The sequence below is a fragment of the Ascaphus truei genome, chromosome 4, assembly GCF_040206685.1.
Source record: "Ascaphus truei isolate aAscTru1 chromosome 4, aAscTru1.hap1, whole genome shotgun sequence".
NCBI lineage: Eukaryota > Metazoa > Chordata > Amphibia > Anura > Ascaphidae > Ascaphus > Ascaphus truei.
In genome coordinates, this window is record NC_134486.1 from 326,165,933 (window position 1) to 326,184,954 (window position 19,022).

The window sequence follows — 19,022 nt, forward strand, 5'->3', positions numbered from 1 at the left end:
AGGCGGTAAATTATTATGTGTAACAATACCTGATCTGAATATCAGATTTATCGACTCTTTAAATTTCCTCCCCATGAAGCTCAGTAAGTTGCCACAGGCCCTGGGGTTTACAGGCAGTAAAGGATATTTCCCACACTTTTTTAACACAGTACAGAATCAAAATTACAGCGGTTCTATGCCCTCTATAGAGCATTACGGCCCCCAGTACATGATGGCCGACGAGAAAACGGGGTTCATGACATGGTATGAAGCGAACAAACATTGTGATTTCAATTTTCAGGCTGAGCTTAAAAGCTATTGCATTGAGGATGTAAAAATTTTGAAGAAAGCCTGTATCTGCTTTAGAACCAGTGTCATAGAAATGACAGAGCATACGGTAATGAGCGACCGTGAGTCTCAGATTGGTGAGGAAGATGTCTATAATGTGGACCCCTTTCAGCTGACAACACTCGCCTCTGTGTGCATGGCTATGTATCGGCTCAAATTTTTACCCAGTAACACCATCGCCATTGTACCCCCTGACAATTACAACATCACAAAAAAACGCTTCTCTACGCCCGCCACACAGTGGCTACTTCCCTTTTCTGGCTGCGATGGCTGAACTGAATATCCCCTCATCGGTTGTGGGTAATGCAACAAATAGAGAAAGCCTGGATCGCTTAAAAATACTGCCCCCCGATACAACGAACCCTCCTTCATCATCCCTTTTAACTCCTCAGAAAAGAACCTCTGATTTGCGTTACAGTTCTTTAAGTGCCCCTGGCTTAACATCCCCGCCGGGTTATTTACTAAACAAGAGGAGGGGTAGTCTATTATTGCCGTCGGCTGACTGGTTGAAACTGTAAATAAGCTGTTTAATTTTTTTTTTTTTCCCTCTGTAAAATAAGACATTGTATTGCTGTCCCTCTATACTATGTATCGTACTAACTCAACGCCTCTAGATGATTTTAGTCTATTAAGGCCTTAACAGCCGTTTTACTTTTTTACTTGTAAATACGTCTTGTAATTATTTCCTGGTGAAAACTGTGTTATCTTTTAAAAAATAAAATAAGCAATTTTTGACTCATACAATTGTGCTTTTTATTTATATGTAACCCCCGACTGTTGCGGCTAATCCCTGTACCGTCTCTATACAAATAAAAAATATATACAAATAAAAAAAATATATAAAAATATTATGTCTGGGGTGGGATTCGAACCCACGTGGACATACGTCCATTGGATCTTAAGTCCAACGCCTTAAACCACTCGGCCACCCTGACACTTGAGGGTTTAGCCTCTTAAAGCCGTATTCTGTCTGAATTTTAAAAAAAAAATGCTACGCCCTCTTTTCAACGTCATTTGAACTTTTCTGACATGCGCACTGCGTTATTTCAGAATAAACATGTCCAGACGTGCCCCCGTATGAAAAAAAACATGTTCGGGCATGCCCCAAACGCCTATAAACATGCCCGGACATGCCCCGCGTATGTATACGCCCCCTCCAATCTACGTCAACCGTACGCACCAATCACAAAAAAGAATAAAAAAATGCACATCATAATAAAAAAATGGAGTCTGGGGGATGTCAACCGCGTTTTTTTGGCTTAGGAGGCGTCAACCGCGTTTTTTGGCGTAGGGGGCGTCAACCGCTGTTTTTTGGCGCAGGGGGCGGCAACCTAAAAATGCGCAGGGGGCGGGGCCGGATACGGATGGGGCGGGACCGGATACGGAAGGGGCGGGACATAGGGCGGGTTTAAGGCCAAAAGGGGGCGGGGCTTAGGGGCAAAGGGGGCGTGGTACCTGTCAAAAAAAGTTTGACATAATGTATGCCTCCCTACTACTGACCTGTGTTTAGAAAGGTCTCTTCAAATTGTCACGAATGCCACACCTGTGTGCACATGACTTGTGTATGTGAAAGGGGTTTAAACTTCCAGCTAATCAGCTAACTCACCTCAATGTAGGGCACTAAAAATTAGCAATAGCTCTCCAAGAACCATCACTCTACACTTCAATTACGCTACCTCCACCAAAAACAATTTAAGGTCTTACCCTCAGGAGTCCTTAGTCCCCTATTTACTAAAAATTGAATTTACAGAAAAACCTAATGCTAATTGTATTGTATTGTATGTCTTTATTTATATAGCGCCATTCATGTACATAGCGCTTCACAGTAGTAATACACATGGTAATCAAATAAATAACAGATAATATAAATAACAGATCATGGGAATAAGTGCTTTAGACATAAAATTAACATTAAGGAAGAGGAGTCCCTACCCCGAGGAGCTTACAGTCTAATTGGTAGGTAGGGAGAACGTACAGAGACAGGAGGAGGGAGTTCAGGTAAGTGTGTCTGCAGGGGGCCAAGCTTTATGTATCATGTGTTCAGAATATCCACAGTGCTATTCATATGCTTCTTTAAGCAAGTGTCTCTTAAGTTGGGTCTTAAAGGTGGAGAGAGAGGGTGCTAGTCGGGTACTGAGGGGAAGGGCATTCCAGAGGTGTGGGGCAGTCAGTGAAAAAGGTTTAAGGCGGGAGAGGGCTTTAGATACAAAGGGGGTAGAAAGAAGACATCCTTGAGAAGAACGCAAGAGTCTGGATGGTGCATAACGAGAAATTAGGGCTGAGATGTAAGGAGGGGCAGAAGAGTGTAAACCTTTAAAAGTGAGGAGAAGAATGGAGTGTGAGATGCGGGATTTGATCGGAAGCCAGGAGAGGGATTTCATGAGGGGAGATGCTGAGAGAGATTTAGGAAAGTGTAGCGTGACTAATGTGTCTGAAAATACGGTTCATCTCTTCACAAAGGTACAAGGCCCCCAAATTTTTGATTTAATATACGAAAAGGGTACAGTGCTTGTTTGACAAAAGGAAATGTTACAAAATACAATATGTAAATGCAGACAGTTTAATAAAATAACAGGATATAAAAGAGCTTAGTACGTTACCACCTATTAAACTACTCGAGATGTCGCGAAATTGAATAGGTGAATTCCCATGTAATTTGATATAATACCCCTTGCTAATGAATTCTCCTTTTGATACTCCAATGCATTGGTTTTATGCCCAAAACTTTGTCTTTTTGACAAGGACAGGCCAACCTTTTGTAAGTGTGTATTATCTCCCACACATTAATCATTCATGAGATTTATGGCAGGGAGAGAGAATTATTTTAAACTCAAATGAATCTGAGAATATAAAATACCCGATTTCAATGCATGCCTGGACATCTGTCTTATCGTATTTAATTTTAATATTTGAGGGGGAAACAAATATCTGAAATATGCAATATGGACACGCCCTCACATATGATATTGTTGCACACATCTAATTTTGCCAGTCACAAATAATTTTTTGTTATATTTGTGTAGCCCTGTGTAGTTTTGGGGTTATAGTTCTTTCTCCTCCTGTGCAATAATCCATGGTAAGGGCAGGTTTGACAGGAGTAATCATGGGGTTTCCCCCCACACATGTGCTGTGCAGTAATTCAGTGAAGATAGTGTCATCAGGCTTTGTGTCCAATTACAGTGACACAGGGGTGGTGCCTATTGGAACTAAATATTGCATTGCACTTCCTGGATTTAGAGTTCCTCTCCCCCTTGAGAGAGGAGGTCTGTTCCAGCAAGCTGCCAGGGCTCTGGCAGGCTTTGTGGCCCTCCCGCTGGGAGTGGTGTGGGAGACTATTCCTCTTACTCCATCAGGGAGTAAGGGAAGAGCACGGACAGCTTCTAGGGCCCTGTCTAGGAGTGGTGTCCAGGGACTTACTTCGAGTGACAACCAAGTGATGAGTGGCTGAGAGACCGGCTGCATGATGGGCAGTCTGCCATTCCTGGAAAGAATAAAGTATACCTTTGATAAAGAGCTCTTCTCGCCTGAGCCTGGAGTCATTCAGGGAGAAGCTATACCAAGAGGTTCTCTTTCAGAGACTCCTCCCTACAACTCTGGGGATCTGGAAGAGATGGAGGCGCTGTACCAATAGTGAGTATAACTCAGCCATAACTCGAAAGCCAGTCCTTATGATATCCCCCATACCACTGCGGGAGACTCAGGAGTCCTGTAACCTAGCAGGTGCACCACACTATACCATACGTAACAAGGGGCAGTTTCCTCATGATAGGGCCAACATGAGATTGGGTGGGGGGGGGGGGGAGGGGGGAACACTGTTACATTTGTGAACTACACCAGATTGTAAATATCATATATTTTTACATCTCTAAGGAAATGGACAGTGCCCTTTCTATCACCTTTTGTCTGCTAACCAGAACAGTCTCACGAATTTTTACAATCCCTTTGAAGATACAATATCAAATCAATTAAATCTCTAGTACAACTGCACACTGTCACCAGTCACTACAATTATAAACATATTGTTTTTTTTCATTGTTCATTGTTTTATTGTCCCATTAATGCAAATACCTTGTTGACCCAGGTAACCTCACAGGAGACAGAGAAAAATAGGTATTTTTAAAACGAAAGTTAACCCATTGGTTGCTGTATTGTTACCATAACTGAATTGGTTAAAGGCATTAATGTGACAACAATATTTATGCTTTCAAACATGAATGATTTAAGTCTTCTAAAAATAATGTTTTCTTTTATTTTTATGGTCTGATTCTCTTCAGACCAAAAAGGAGCAAAGCACGCAGGGACAATTGACCTAAATATTATGCACTGACTACTGTATGCCAGATATTTTGAGTTACTTACCAGAACAAATAGGCAATATGAAGCTTGGTCTTGATGTTCAGGGATAGTAGAAAACACTGATAAAATCAAGCAGCTGAAGACTAGAAGAAAACTGAAAAAGAAAAGAAAGGATTAATTGACTGAATGCTCATTCTCTTTAGCAATTGTTTAAATCTCAAAAATGTGTACATTGACACACAACATTGGTTGAGTAATCTTTAAGGCAGCTACTTGTAGGCGCTCTTTCAGTAAATGTAATGAGAATGTTCTGCATAGTTAACAGTATGAAGCTCTACTTTTTTCAGTTACCAAATAATTTGACAAAAATGCAACACATTCATTAAGCATGGTCCAGTGAAACAAGTCAAATGATTCTTTGTCTTCGGACCCACTGTGTACTTTTAATCAAAAGTGCAGTTATGGTGCAAGAAGCATTGATTAAATATAATGTCAACATTGATATGTTTTTAATAAACACATGCGTTCTTCCTTCAAACCTTTCTTGGGTTCTATGAACGTCTACCATTTTGCAATGTACCCGATCCTTAACCCTGGTTTAAATAGGAGGTCTAACAATGTCTGCCAAAGATACAGTAAATCCAGAACTTCTAATTAGTTCATTTACACCTTCATTAGTATAAATCTTGCAAGGAACACTTCCAAATCAAAAAAATAGGCATACATTACAATATGTCTAAACAGGATAAATAACACTGTAAATTAATAAAAGGTAAAAGCAAATAAAAATATAATTTGTGAGCACATATATTGTGTAAAAGGTAAGACAAATATACAGTATATGCATTTTTTTAATAAGTGGATATTATTTACATGCATACGTCTAATTTATATAAAGCTATATACAGTACTGTATGTGTAATAAAATAAGTAGGGCTTCACTATTTGTTGCCTGATAGAGAATGTTTAGAATGTATAAATTCTAAAATCTAACAAAAATTGAAAAAAGAAGGAATGTTATGTAACCTAAGATCACAGAGTGGAAACTTTTTATTTTTGGTTGATTAGGTACAGAGAACTCACAGCTAATTCAATTTGAAATGTAGTGTTCCATTGGATTTTGATTTCCTGGCCTGCTACAGAAACAGATGATGCCTGTGTTAAGGTATGTTCCAGTTGACATTACCATAAACAAATGCTACAAATAGTGTTGCTCCCTGCCCCTTTTCTGTTAAAACAAAGTTAGACAGTAATAATCTTGCCCCAGGAATCAAGAGTCATTTTCCTTCTTACTCTGAGAGGGAGACTTGAGAGAGAGACAGAGATTATATATTCCCTCAAACTCACCTTCAAGTAACATGTGGATAGGCACCTATGCTCAGAGGAATACACCAGAGATACTTTAGATATATGATAATAGGAGTAATTTACATATACTTTCTATATCCTATTAGCATACAGTATATCTCAGGTGTGCTCCTTCTTGTTCACGTGTCTTTCCACGTTACTTTCTTGCTCCTCTCTAGCAAAACCCATATTTCAGCCTCTGGAGGGAGCTACCATGACCTTCAGGTATGACCTAAGTAACATCGTTAAATTGTAAAATGTGGATAGGCGTTATTACAGAGAACACCTCTTCTGCATATCGTTAGCATTAATGTCCGTTGTAACTGAAATCAACACTTAAATCTGCGTTATTCCGTTTGAAGATAACTGATAGCACTCAACGATATGTTACCTTAACATCTCATTAAGTCAATGACAGAGCATTGTGGATCTGAGCCTTACTGAGCTACCAAATATTCAACATTGCCATGTGAGGAACAGCTTTAACAACAATAGGAAAAAGAAAATGCCACAGCTCCTCCCTGGTGCTTTCTTTCACCCAACCAAATGATCCTCATTTTATATTACAGCATGGGTAATTAAAGACAACTTCTGAAAGCCACACAAAGAAGATGTTCATGGAAATGAGGTGCTGGTGCTAATTAGTCTGTGGTCCCAATTAGTAAATAGAAACCACATATGTACAGTAGCTGTACCTAGGAAATATGCTATGTTGGCAAAGCCTCATCGCAGATGTGATACCTAGAGTGAGAGAATTAGAGATTGTGGAGCTCTCGGAATGCAGAGGCAGATATAAAATCATCCCTAGCACGGGCAGCATGGGCAATCAATGCAGTTGTACTGTAAATTCTGCTTATGCATATGTACCATAATTCTATAAATAATAAAGAGAACCCAAATTTATTTTCTTTTATTTTTTTGGTAACATCATTAAGTTGTATTAAAAAAAAAACAAGGAAGTAGACGGAGCATACAAATACAACATCCCAAGTCAAAGGATAAGGAGTCTTGCTTCCAAGAATATTATGGGAAATTTGTATTTCAGATGAAGCAATTTTCTCCTAGAAGTAGCAAATACATTTTCTTGAGTTATTTTGTGCAGTATTCAAATGAAATGTGTTTGATAATTATTTAATTCATTTTTAAATGTAATCTCTTGGACAGAGAGTATAACGCCACCTTTGTGTAGCTGGTTTAAAAAAATATTGATGTTATTATTCGTAAATAATCCAATATAATAAATATTGTGTGAAGTAACTTCTCATCTAGTAGGAAAGTTGACACAAACTACTATGATACAATAACACAAATTAACACAAAATTAAATTGGCTCTTTTAGAATGAACTTAGCTTAACAGCAACACCCCTCCGCCACACTGCCTCCCACTCCCCATTACACAATATATTTCTTTTTTAGCTCACCTTAACACAGGGGTCACCCAGAACGGATCTGTGGAAACCCCATCATTTGTATTTTTTGTGTGTTTGTTTAGAGGCAAAAATCTACAAATATGGCTGCAGTGTCATGAATAAAAAGCTCTCACGCTGACGTAACTTTTTAATTAGTCGCCGGATCGAGTCCCGACCATCTCTTGTAAAGTAGTTTTGTTTGGTGGATACAGAGAAAAGGGGGGGGGGGTCAAGGGGTGCTCCAATCTTATGACAACTAGATCAACAGTTAACAATCTTCATGGACCCCAATATAGCAGTGTGGGTATGAATTGGCCTGTGAGTCACTCATAACAGCATGTAGAATAATGTCCTCATAGTAATTAAGGAAGTCCAGGTTAGAGTACTAAACTATAATGGTCAAACATAAAGAAATATAATCCTTACCCACTTCTGCTGTCTGTAGGGGTCCATGGAGGAAATCCAAATACAGGTAGAACAAAGAAGCAAAGGCGCACTGCCAGGGAGTCAGGTGGTGCAAAAATTAGAATCCATTTATTTCAGAACATCCCTGATAACAATTTTTGATACATACCCCGCACAGGGGGTGATTCTATGTAGTTCGAAGAGGCCATTCGGGCTGTTTCCGGCCAGAAACACCTATTGACTTCAATGGGGATATTTGGTTGAAAACAACTTGAAGAGCCACTCTGGACAATACAAAATAAGGCCTTTAATCTCTTTCTGATATAGGGTAGTGCAAATCCACCTGCTTTGTGATGGCCAACAGCTGTTTCAAACTTGATTACCAAGTTTTTTATACGGTTCTTGTTGCAGGCGCAAGCATAAAATATTTTTGGAAATTATTGTGCATCACAACTCAGTTTTCTTTCTGTAGAGAAAGGCCACTGTATGAAGTCAGAACCCAGAGAAGTTCAGCGTTTGAAAAGGTCATTCTTTAAAGCAGGAGAAAGGAACTACCAACTGTGAAACATGGCTAACATAACCCTGGTATTACTGTAATTGTGTTACTAAAAGTTGAATAACAATAAAGGTTTATAATAAAGTACAAAAGGTACAGAACATGGCATGGCAAAATACGGTGTCCCCTCAGTCTGATTATAATTAGTAGGAGCTTTTAATATATTTGGTACTTACATCTGAGGCCCCAAATATATATATTTATTGTCTCTGAGATTGTAAGGTAGTAAAGAAACAAAGTGACATTTTAATGGAAAAACATTTCCTTCTGCAAGTTATGCTCCACTGAAATGCAAATGAATGCTCTCGCTTCTGACATTCTGCAAGTGTAGAGAATTGAAATGATGAATAATTACAAAGTTCTATTTTAATGAAAAAGTTGACATTGTGGAAAATAAATATATAAAGATATGTTGCATTTAGCTAGATTTATAATATATCACACGGGCAATGAAATTGGACTTTTTATAGTATTATGGTCCATATTTACTAAGCAGTAATATGACATAAACACCTTTGCTCTCTGGAACAGGTGGTAAGTTGTCTTATGATGCCACAGAGTGCCTAACAGCATACAGTATCACTACTTAGTTTATCTGGGCCCATGAGCTCTGAAACAGTTATGCAAAAAAAAAATACAAAACTTTAAGGAGTTGAAATGCCTCTCACAAAACCTTATAGAAACTGAAAGATTACCAAGCATAGCCTGTCTCAATTACCCACTTCTGAGGTATAATCTTTTCAACGTGTCTTCCAAAATGGATTGTGGCAACCAGACGGTGAAAAATAATAGTTTTGATAATGCAAGCCATACCGCGTGCATTCTCCACCATTAATAGTTTTAACTTGAACTGTTTATGCAGGAAAATGAGATATGGCAACCTTATACTGTATATAACCTTATTACCATTTGTTTAAAGTGTTTGACAAGTGCTGTATAGAGCATAAGCTTTCTTCCATAGAAGAAGCCTTGGAAATGTATATTGTAAAATTCCATTTAGAATGACTAGTTCTTTAAAGCAGCATTCGTGTACAGATGCAGTGTTATCTAAGTTAATCTTAGGCATGAGGAAACTGCTGCTAAATGGGGCCTTACAGAGGCCGGATCGCAGCTTTTCCATGCCCCAAAGCCCTGTAAACTGACTGCCCTGAAGGGATTAATGCAGTGGGGCTTCCTGATTTTCAATGGGAGTCCCGCTGCATTAATCCTACCAGGTTACCACCAGTCTAAGGCCCGTTCTATAGTGCCAGGCGCGCGCTACGATGTGCGGGCGCGCGAAATTTTAGTTGGCTGACGTTAGTCAGCCTTTCTATAATGGCACCGCGCGCGCGCGCACGGCAAGGAGCGTAGAACCGGCCGACAGGGGGAAAGAAGAAAAAAAGAAAGAAATCGCACCACTACAGCCGCTGAAAAGGTAAGTATACTGTATGTGTGTATATGAGTGTATATGTGTGTGTATGTGTGTGTATGTGTGTATGTATGTATGTATGTGTGTGTGTGTATGTGTATGTATGTACAACATATTAAAAAAAATATTTCAGGATTTATTTATTTAGTTTAAAAACACACACACACACACACATATACACATATATGCATACACATACACACGCACAGTCGCGCACAGTATATACACAAAACGTGTGCGGCACGTTCACGCGCCTTCGCACAGGCACGCGCGCATGGCCGCACACTATATATAACAGCCCTAAGAGTTGCACAGAGCAAGCAGAGAGAAGCAGTCCCCCTCTCTGCCTATCCCCGCACAGCTATTGCAGCAGATGGCGCTGTTTTTATTACTATTTTTAGTACATAGGATTGAAGCAGGGGGTCTCTGGAGCTGAACTGAATTAATTTCATGTCCGGGGAACCCCTGCTTCCTGAGCTACAGGCCTCCGTATCAGGCGCCTACAAGTTTAAATCTCAGCCCACATGACTGGGACACTTGACAGGAAGTGAAGGAGGTGTCAATACTGCCACGAAAGATGAAAAGAAGATCTACCCACCAATGACTTCTCCTCAAGCAATGGAGGATCCTGGAGTTCTTTAATTAGGCATGGATTGTTTTTTCTGTTTTGGGGTTGGTTTCATTTTAATGCAAATTGATGATCATTGCTTTGGGTCAAGTGAGGATCATTGCTTCGTGGGTCAAGAGGTGATTGATGCCGTAGTTGGATGAGGTGGATGGGTATTCAACCCAGCAAAAGTTAGAAACACATTTATTGACAATAGGGTGAACATTGATTGCCAATGTGGCTATCTGTGCCCTCTGTTGAGGGCATATGTAACCACAGTGATAATCAATGGATTTAATGGCTAATGTTGGTTTTTATTGTATTGCAATGTGTATTTTATGGCATTGTGTTTTTTTTTTCATGCTTTACAAATGGGCAAAACGGCTATTAGCCATATTTGGCTAATAGGGCTATTGCCCATTTCTGTGTTTGATTATTGGGGCAGAAGGGGTGGGTAATTTGGGTGGGTAATTGGGGTAGTTGCCCTGGGGAGGGTGGTTAGGCCTCCTAGGGGTAGAAGGAGGAGTTAACCCCTTAATTACCCTAGAGGTTACTACCCACTAAGGTAATTAAGGGGTTACTGGCCAGTAGATAGTGTTTTAATGGTTGGGCATCAGCTCTTTATTGGATGCTGGTGCCACTGAGGAGGATGACGAGGATGGTCTCCATCATGGCAGGGGTAAGTACTACTTTTATCTACTATAGGGGGCCATTGATTGCTTTTGACTGGGCAAAAGCGCTATTAGCTAGATCTGGCTAATAAGGCAATTGCCCATCACTGTGGGGGGGGGAGAGGGTGAGGAGGGGTGGTTGTTAGGGGTATATGGGGTGGGTGATGAGGGTAGTAGGGTGCCCATTGATTGCCCTGTTGACGGCATAGATAGCTATAGTGACAATCAATAGATTTAATAACTTTTGATATTGTATGATTTTATTGTAATGTGTACTGTATTTTATTTTGTAATCTATATTTTTTGTATGCTTCAAAAATGGGCAAAAGAAGAATCTGGCTAATAGGGATATTTTGTATGCTTCAAAAATGGGCAAAAGAAGAATCTGGCTAATAGGGATATTGCTCATTACGGTGTGTGTTAGGGATAGAGGGGTGGGTTATGGGAGTAGTTGCCCCCGGGAGGGTGATTAGGCCTCTCGGGGGTAGCAGAGAGTTAACCACTTCGGGGTTATTAATGTATTTTTTTAATTAAAGCTTAATATTGATTTACAATGTATCTAGGCTCTCCATTGAGAGGGTCTAGTAATCCACAGTGACAATCAATGGTTTTATGTCTCAAATGATTTAAAAAAAAAAAATATATATATATATATATATATATATATATATAAATAAATATATATATAAATATATATATATATATATATATATATATATATATATATATAAACTACTGTACTGGGGAAACTTGTATCGCGTCATATCTGTACCTTCAAAATCCAATGTTTTAAAAAAATTTAAAAAAATCAGTTGTGTAATATTAGATAATACTTACTACTTTTTTTAAATCCCCCCCCCCACCCATACCCTTTATGCTCTTTTTAATCAGTTTAAGGGGCACACTCATTAAACTTCGATGTTATCACTGCCAAATCGAACGATTTGGCATGACCCTACCTCGCGGTCTCACAATTTGTGTTATCATGGTACTTGTGTTATCTCAGCCTTTTTCTAAGTCCTACCCCACCGATCTTCTCGCAGTCTGTAAGAGCTGCACAGAGACAGCGGCATCTCCCTGTACAGCTCTTGCAGGCGATTGCACTGTTTTTATTCAAATTTTAATAACAGAGTATTGTAACAAGAGTCTCCGGAGCTGAACCGCATTAATTTCAGGTCCGGGGACCCCCTACTTCCCGAGTTACAGGCCTCGGTATGGAGTGCCAGTATCTTCTGTGCGTTTAAATGCCCCGGTCACTTGTTGCGGGAGATTTAAATAATGCAGGGAGATACCGGCACCCCATACCGGAGGCCTGTAACTCAGGAAGCAGGGGGTCCCTGAGGATAAAATTAATGCGGTTCATCTCCGAAAAACCCCTGCTTTAATAATGTGTTAATAAAATAAAATAAAAACAGCTGCATTACATTAGTGGCTAGCAGCTAAGGCAATGAAGGGGTCAAGCCAGTGAGAAAGGGGAAGACACCTTGGCGCATGAATATATATCTGATGATGATTAGAAATACTGATTGGCGTACCATGTTTCCCACAGAATAAGCAGTGATAATTTTTTTTTTTAATTTATTAAAAATGAATACATTGGAATAGATCCCTATAGGGAATATTACATATAAACAATACCTGTGTCTTGACTGAGCTCTATCAATCCGCATATACAGTACATAAACATATATTATAAAAAACATGCATGAAGGAAACACATCCACGGTGTGGACTTTAGCAGAATTAATACAATAACCACAATGGTAATTGCTATGTTGTTTAAATTGTGAATGTCCTAATCTTCAGGGATATGGATAATTGTGCTGCATCCCAGTTAAAAGTTTTATAGCATGTGATCCCCTCTTTCTTTGAGGAAGTGTAATATACAAAACTTGCAGAGTATAGTTGCACACTCTGTGATGTGTGTGTTGCAGCCTTGGGTTTTTAATGAATAGTCTTCTTGGAGCTGAGATGCGGTTAATTTTTAACTGCGGGGGTTTCTTCACTTAGGTGTATCTAGGTATAGTTGTCTTGTTGTTGGGTAATGAAGCTGCCTGTAAATGTATTTTTATTACGTAAGCTGGAAGCCGGGGGTCTCTGGAGCTAGTATTAATGCGTATCAGCTCCAGAGATTCCCGGCTTCAATCAGATGCAGTAAAAATATTTTTTTTCTTCTAAATCACACTGCGGATCCCCCCCAAAATTGCTGGGTTTGTTTTGAAATAAAGTATAACAGATTACAGCATTATCCTTTCTACTAAAAAACAGAGGATAATGGATTATTCTGCAATATGCTGCACACCTTTCTGCCTGAACGTTTAGATAAGAAAGACATAGCCATGAAATAGACAAATACATTGTCACACAAGCAGTAGTTTCTTGACCCCTGTTAGGGCAGAAGATTATGAAAATATATTTCTCCTGAGGACTACGGTATGGGCACAACGCATCTTATTGATTGAACAGACCGTACATTCCAAAAGTCCTTTGGAGATGTCATCTAAAGGTATATCTCAGTCCCACCATTACTATCATCTAGAGAAGGAGTGGCTCAATGAGTAAAGACACTGACTGGCACTGAGAGTTTGAAGCACTCTCAGGTGAACCTGGTGTTGGCTCCTTGTGACCTTGGGCAAGTCACTTTATCTCCCTGTGCCTCAGGCACCAAAAACATAGATTGTAAGCTCCACGGGGCAGGGACCTGTGCCAGCAAAATGTCTCTGTAAAGCGCTGCGTCAAACTAGCAGCGCTATACAAGAACATATTATTATTATCTAGTATAAAAAGCCATGATCCAGCTCCAAACATATACAAAATGGATTACTAAAAAGCTATTAGGATTCCCCTGCTCAGTAGCTCATTGAGATTTATTGTTTGTATGTTCTTCATTTCTGTCACCATAAAAGGTACAGAATAAATCAAATGTAAAAGCAAAGTAACACATGTGCTTGCTGTATAGACACTTTTGTTAACGGAGATGGGCTTTGCCTTCATTTTATAATGCTACAACCACAAAATCAATTATATGTTTTGCTGCATGGGGTAACCCCTTCAGTACTGCAAGAGCATCCTAAGAAATTGCTCTGCCATGAATTGTAAGACCTTCTATCACTAGTCTTTGCTATTTGTAAATTAAGATGTAATTCTACTAATGTAATAATTTGGAGTCACCCTCTCTCTACCTTTCTACTTTGGCAACGAAGAGCTTCATCCTGCTTCATAATTTTTATGTGAATAGAAGTGAGAAGAGTTTCCAATCTATATATCTATAAAACTGTTGTGTTTGCTTCTATAAGTCAAGAGTCAACCAATATAAATGTACAAAGTTGTTTTAATTGTATTTTTATTGCTGCTCATAGTATATACAATGGTAATTGGAGCAGAAACAGAAAACGTTCATTGCTCCAAAAATAGGGATCGGACTACTGTCAACTGAAATGAGATAAACTATTTATACTGTTCAAAACCAGTACCAATCGTGCAACAGGTACGTATAAAACCATATGTTGGTTAATGTGACGCCGCACATGTATATTGGCTATATATCACTATGGTGTGCATGCTATCTACATAGCCTGGTTGGAGTTTAATAGATCTCAGACTCAATGAGGCCTTTCCAAAAGCACTCCAGCACATATTTACTAAATTATGCTATTCCATAAGGCAGGGGTGCACAAACTTTTTTGTTTGCGCCCCCCTGCCTGCTTTCCCTCCCTACTTGTGCCCCCCCCCCTTTACCTTCTCTCCGGTATCATTTGACGTGACAACGTCATGTGACGAGGCATTGCCATTTGACCCCAAAGCGTCATTTGACGCTGTGTTGTCATGGTGACGCATCACCAGAAGCCACCGGAGAGCAGGTAAGATAGCAGTTACAGAGGCTTTGCGTGCTCCCCCAGCATTTTATTTAAATGTTGTGGGGTAGAATGTGGGGCCCTGTAAGCGAGGCGCCCCCCACAGAAAATGTTGCGCACCCCTGCCATAAGGCCCTTCCATGCCCGCAAGACACTTTTGGCCCATGACTTGAATGGGCTGTATGGTGTCTTACGGCATAGCACCACACAACAAATATGGCTCTAAATATCTGTTTTTGGTGGCTGAGGAATATGGAAAGTTTTCTACACGCTTACAAAACAATTCTACGGTGTTCATTTAAAAAACATGACTGATGCATATCTTCTGTTATAACATTAAGGGCAATATTTATTATTATGCAGTGCTAAACCATAAGACACCATGCAGCAATTGAAAAGGCCATTAGCAGCCTTATGGCAGAGAATCTCTTAGTAAATATTGTCCTAAGTATTTAGTTGATTTATAACCCATTTGTCATGAACTAAAGGGGTTATCCTTCAAGAAACCAATCTGGCACAAATCTCTTGATAGATTATAAAGTATAATTGAAGAATAATCATGCTACTTACAAATGAAAGGTGTTTTTGTTTGCCTTCCACTGGATCAATATAAATACAAATATAGACTGAGTATTTCAGTCTACTAAATTCAATATGGGTTGAACTCAACCTCATAAACTACTATGTAACAAAAAGAAAGCTCAGCACAATCGCTTGTTAGAGGCGTGCAGGTAGAGTGACTGATTCAGTCTCACTCTTACTTTGCGTCTCTTACAGACAGGTGAAACCCGGTAAGATTCACACAGCGCGAGTTCCATTCAGACGCAGAGACCCCCGCTGTGTTAGTCCCGATGGGCCATTACCGACTGCTGTGCGGTGCGTTGCAGACTGTCAAGGCATTGCACACGGCTGACCAGCACATTCTCGCAGCCGCGCAACAGATCTGTATGTCACACTTTCCCTGTCACTAAATTGAAATGTTGATACTGTATATGCATAGATGTTTTTTTAAAACTATACATTTAAGAACCTTTCCAAAATCTCACTGATTTGGATGTCACCATTTTTGTTTTAAATAAGAGAGACATCAGGAAAATAGTATTTTACTTTAGATACCACTACCAGCAGTTATAGGGAATACTGTACATGTGAAACGTAATTAAATATAAAATAAAAAGAATATCAATGTACGCTAGAGGGCACTCTTGTAAACCAAAAACAGATTTGTTACTGAAATGTGATTTTACTATTTTGATTGATTGAGGCTTAATAGCACTTACTGGTTAGGCACAGTGAGAATGTGAATCAAACCATATTGCCTTTACATTTTTTCCTACGTTTAAGGCCACTTTGACATATCTATCTATCTATCTATCTACCTATCTATCTATCTATCTATCTATCTATCTATCTATCTGTCTATCTGTCTGTCTGTCTGTCTGTCTGTCTGTCTGTCTGTCTGTCTGTCTGTCTGTCTGTCTGTCTGTCTGTCTGTCTGTCTATCTGTCTACCTATCTATCTATCAGTGTGGAGTTTGTGTATATTACTGTGGTCATTACTCCCAGGAATTTTTCAACACAGGAGGTACCTGTACTTCTTTAGGAATCCCAGTTGAAGATCAGCATTTGCTGTTACCTTAGATCCATATTTCTTAGATGCAATACATTATAAAATATGGTCTCCATTTTCTTACTTAGCCATACAGGAAGGAAAAAACTAAATTGCATAAACGGCTGTAGAAATAAAATGTGTCTATAGATAATTCCTGCTGACTTCCTCAGGCTTGAAAACTCTTGGTAACTGAAAAACAGGTTATTGTTCTTATTTATTTTATGAATTTTCTCCCAACACCAGATCTCCTTCATCTACCCTCACTTCGAGGTAACAGTTCTCAATTTTGGCCACAATCATATATCATATCATATATCATATATCATATCATATATCATATATCATATATCAGTATTTTACTTCTTCTTGCCTTCATTAAAGCCAACTGTGCACGTCAACATTTTTTTAATGTACAGTGACTTTGTAACAAGGGACACTTCTTAAAGAAGAAATGTGATTTTCCACCAGTTCATTTGATTTGAGTTTGGTGAGAATTGTTGGGGAATTGTATAACATGGACACGAGCCAGAAATGTGTTTCCTGATATTCAACCATATTTATTTAGAAATACTTCTATCCAAAAAATGATACATTGCTTTTTAAATTATTCCACCTAGCTTTGACTTTCCCAAAATAATGAATTTTTCTTTACATACAGTACTCTAGTTTTGTGTTTGTAAATATTTTCAGATTTCCTAACTCACTTTTTTAACCCCGACAATGTCACAGAAGTCAGCAAAAAATTGTATGAAGCGAGTTTCTTTAGCCAGCCAAGCTCTCTCCGGTTAGCATTCCATTATGGATTTTTTTTAGCATGGACGACCCTGTAAAATACTTTTTGATCAGGCTTAAAAAAAATAAAATTTGCCTCATTCTCTTTTTCCACCCAATGTTCTAGATGCATCCATTTTTTCCTATCAGAATGGTGTCCTCTGCATCATTGGTGAATTAAACTAATACAGAGAAAATTCATTGGAAACTTGAAGTTGAACGTCCAAAATTTAGAGCTATTAAAAAATGTTAATAAACACATGTAAATGAAAACATGATGTGGTCAGCTAAATGTCATGTTGAAATAAACTCTGCTTCAACTTTATATAGAACTTGACATCTCTAGAAAGCACATTTTACACAGAAGTGATTTGTGATACAGTAGGTGCTTTACATTTTGAGACAAGATGTCTGTTTTAAATGTAATTCAGTGAGACCAGACAAGCTCATTAGCCAAATACAACACAAAATCAGCAAATGACAGAAAAATTCAAGCTTACAGAATGCAGTGACTATTGGATACCTTTTTTTTCTGATTCGATTTTGAAATCTTCCTATTGGCAGTAATTCAATATTATATTTTTGTTTGGTAGCTCATCAACTCTCTCTGGTTCAGCAAAAAATAAACAACATGAAATGCAATGTCAGCATGCCAGTAATGCGTGTCTATTTGTATGACCACAAATAGATACCTGTATGCGAGCAATGCCTCACAGAATAAGGTATGCTTTCTTCTGCTGGGTGATATGGAATGTTTGTGAGGAAGTCTACTTCTCCAGCTACCATGTCTGGCTTCCCTTTGCTATTAGAATATAATTTGCCAGAACATTCCTTGGCCACTGTCTATGCTTTAACTGGCTGCAATACATTTTTATAAAGTTCAGTATCAAGTACAACTCTCGACACAGATGCTTCAATCCAGATACCATTCATTCATAGGTCAAGGCTCTTGGTTCTTATAACTCCAACTTTGGGATTCAAGAAAACACAGAAAAGGGAGATAGCAAATCCTTTCATTCTTTTAGTTCTGTTCAACAGGGCAAAAATATGTTGTGTCCATGGACCCATGTAGCCGATTCTTTGTTTAAACCTCTTGCGAGCAACTCTCTAGAAAAGCAAATAATTTGGCGCTGAGCTTAAATGTTATTCAAAAGTAGATATATATTGAAAACTAGTTATGACAATTAAACAAAGACAAATACCTCAAGCTGTCTTATAAATATAACCAAATTATGTAGGCAGTATCTATTGATCTTAGTATGGGGACAATCTTAAAGCAGCAGTCCAAGCTGCCAGTTTATTTTATTTTTTCCTCCCTTTAATATGTGCATCAATACAATCCACACAATGATGAGTAATTAGCTATGTTAATGATCAACCCGTTTTCTGCAAAGATTCGGCTCCGGGGTTCACTAAATGGCTGTCAGTGCAGCAGAAGAGGACCAAAGATGCAAAGTGTGTTGGGGAATATCATGTAACCAGACAGTCACTAGATACAATACTGCTAGAGAGAGGGGGTTTGTCAGAGCCTGTTTCAGAAGAGGAACGGGATGTGACTTTGTAAATGGTTGCTATTGAAACAAAAAATGCTTGTTCATAGTACATACAAAATGTCATTCAGAGTTGTTTTTAATTTATTTTGATACACGTATTTTCTCATAGTATAGAACTGATTTATTTAAAAAAAAAAAAAACACATGTAGGATATTGCTTAGTCTGCAGATTTAATGTTCTGATTTGTTGGGATAATCAGCCCTGG

The 19,022-nt window shown here is 38.8% G+C and overlaps 1 protein-coding gene and 1 non-coding gene across 4 annotated transcripts in view; both read right to left on the reverse strand.

Moving 5' to 3' along the window:
- KCNQ5 (potassium voltage-gated channel subfamily Q member 5) overlaps positions 1–19,022 on the reverse strand; it is a 699,212-nt gene that overhangs the window by 283,953 nt on the left and 396,237 nt on the right. For all 3 annotated transcript variants that reach the window (XM_075598021.1, XM_075598020.1, XM_075598019.1), the window contains exon 2: positions 4,687–4,777. In XM_075598021.1, the coding sequence (XP_075454136.1) occupies positions 4,687–4,777 (91 nt within the window). The remainder of the gene's footprint in view (positions 1–4,686; positions 4,778–19,022) is intronic.
- TRNAL-UAA (transfer RNA leucine (anticodon UAA)) lies at positions 1,179–1,262 on the reverse strand. Its single transcript has one exon. It is a non-coding gene; the product is annotated as a tRNA-Leu (tRNA).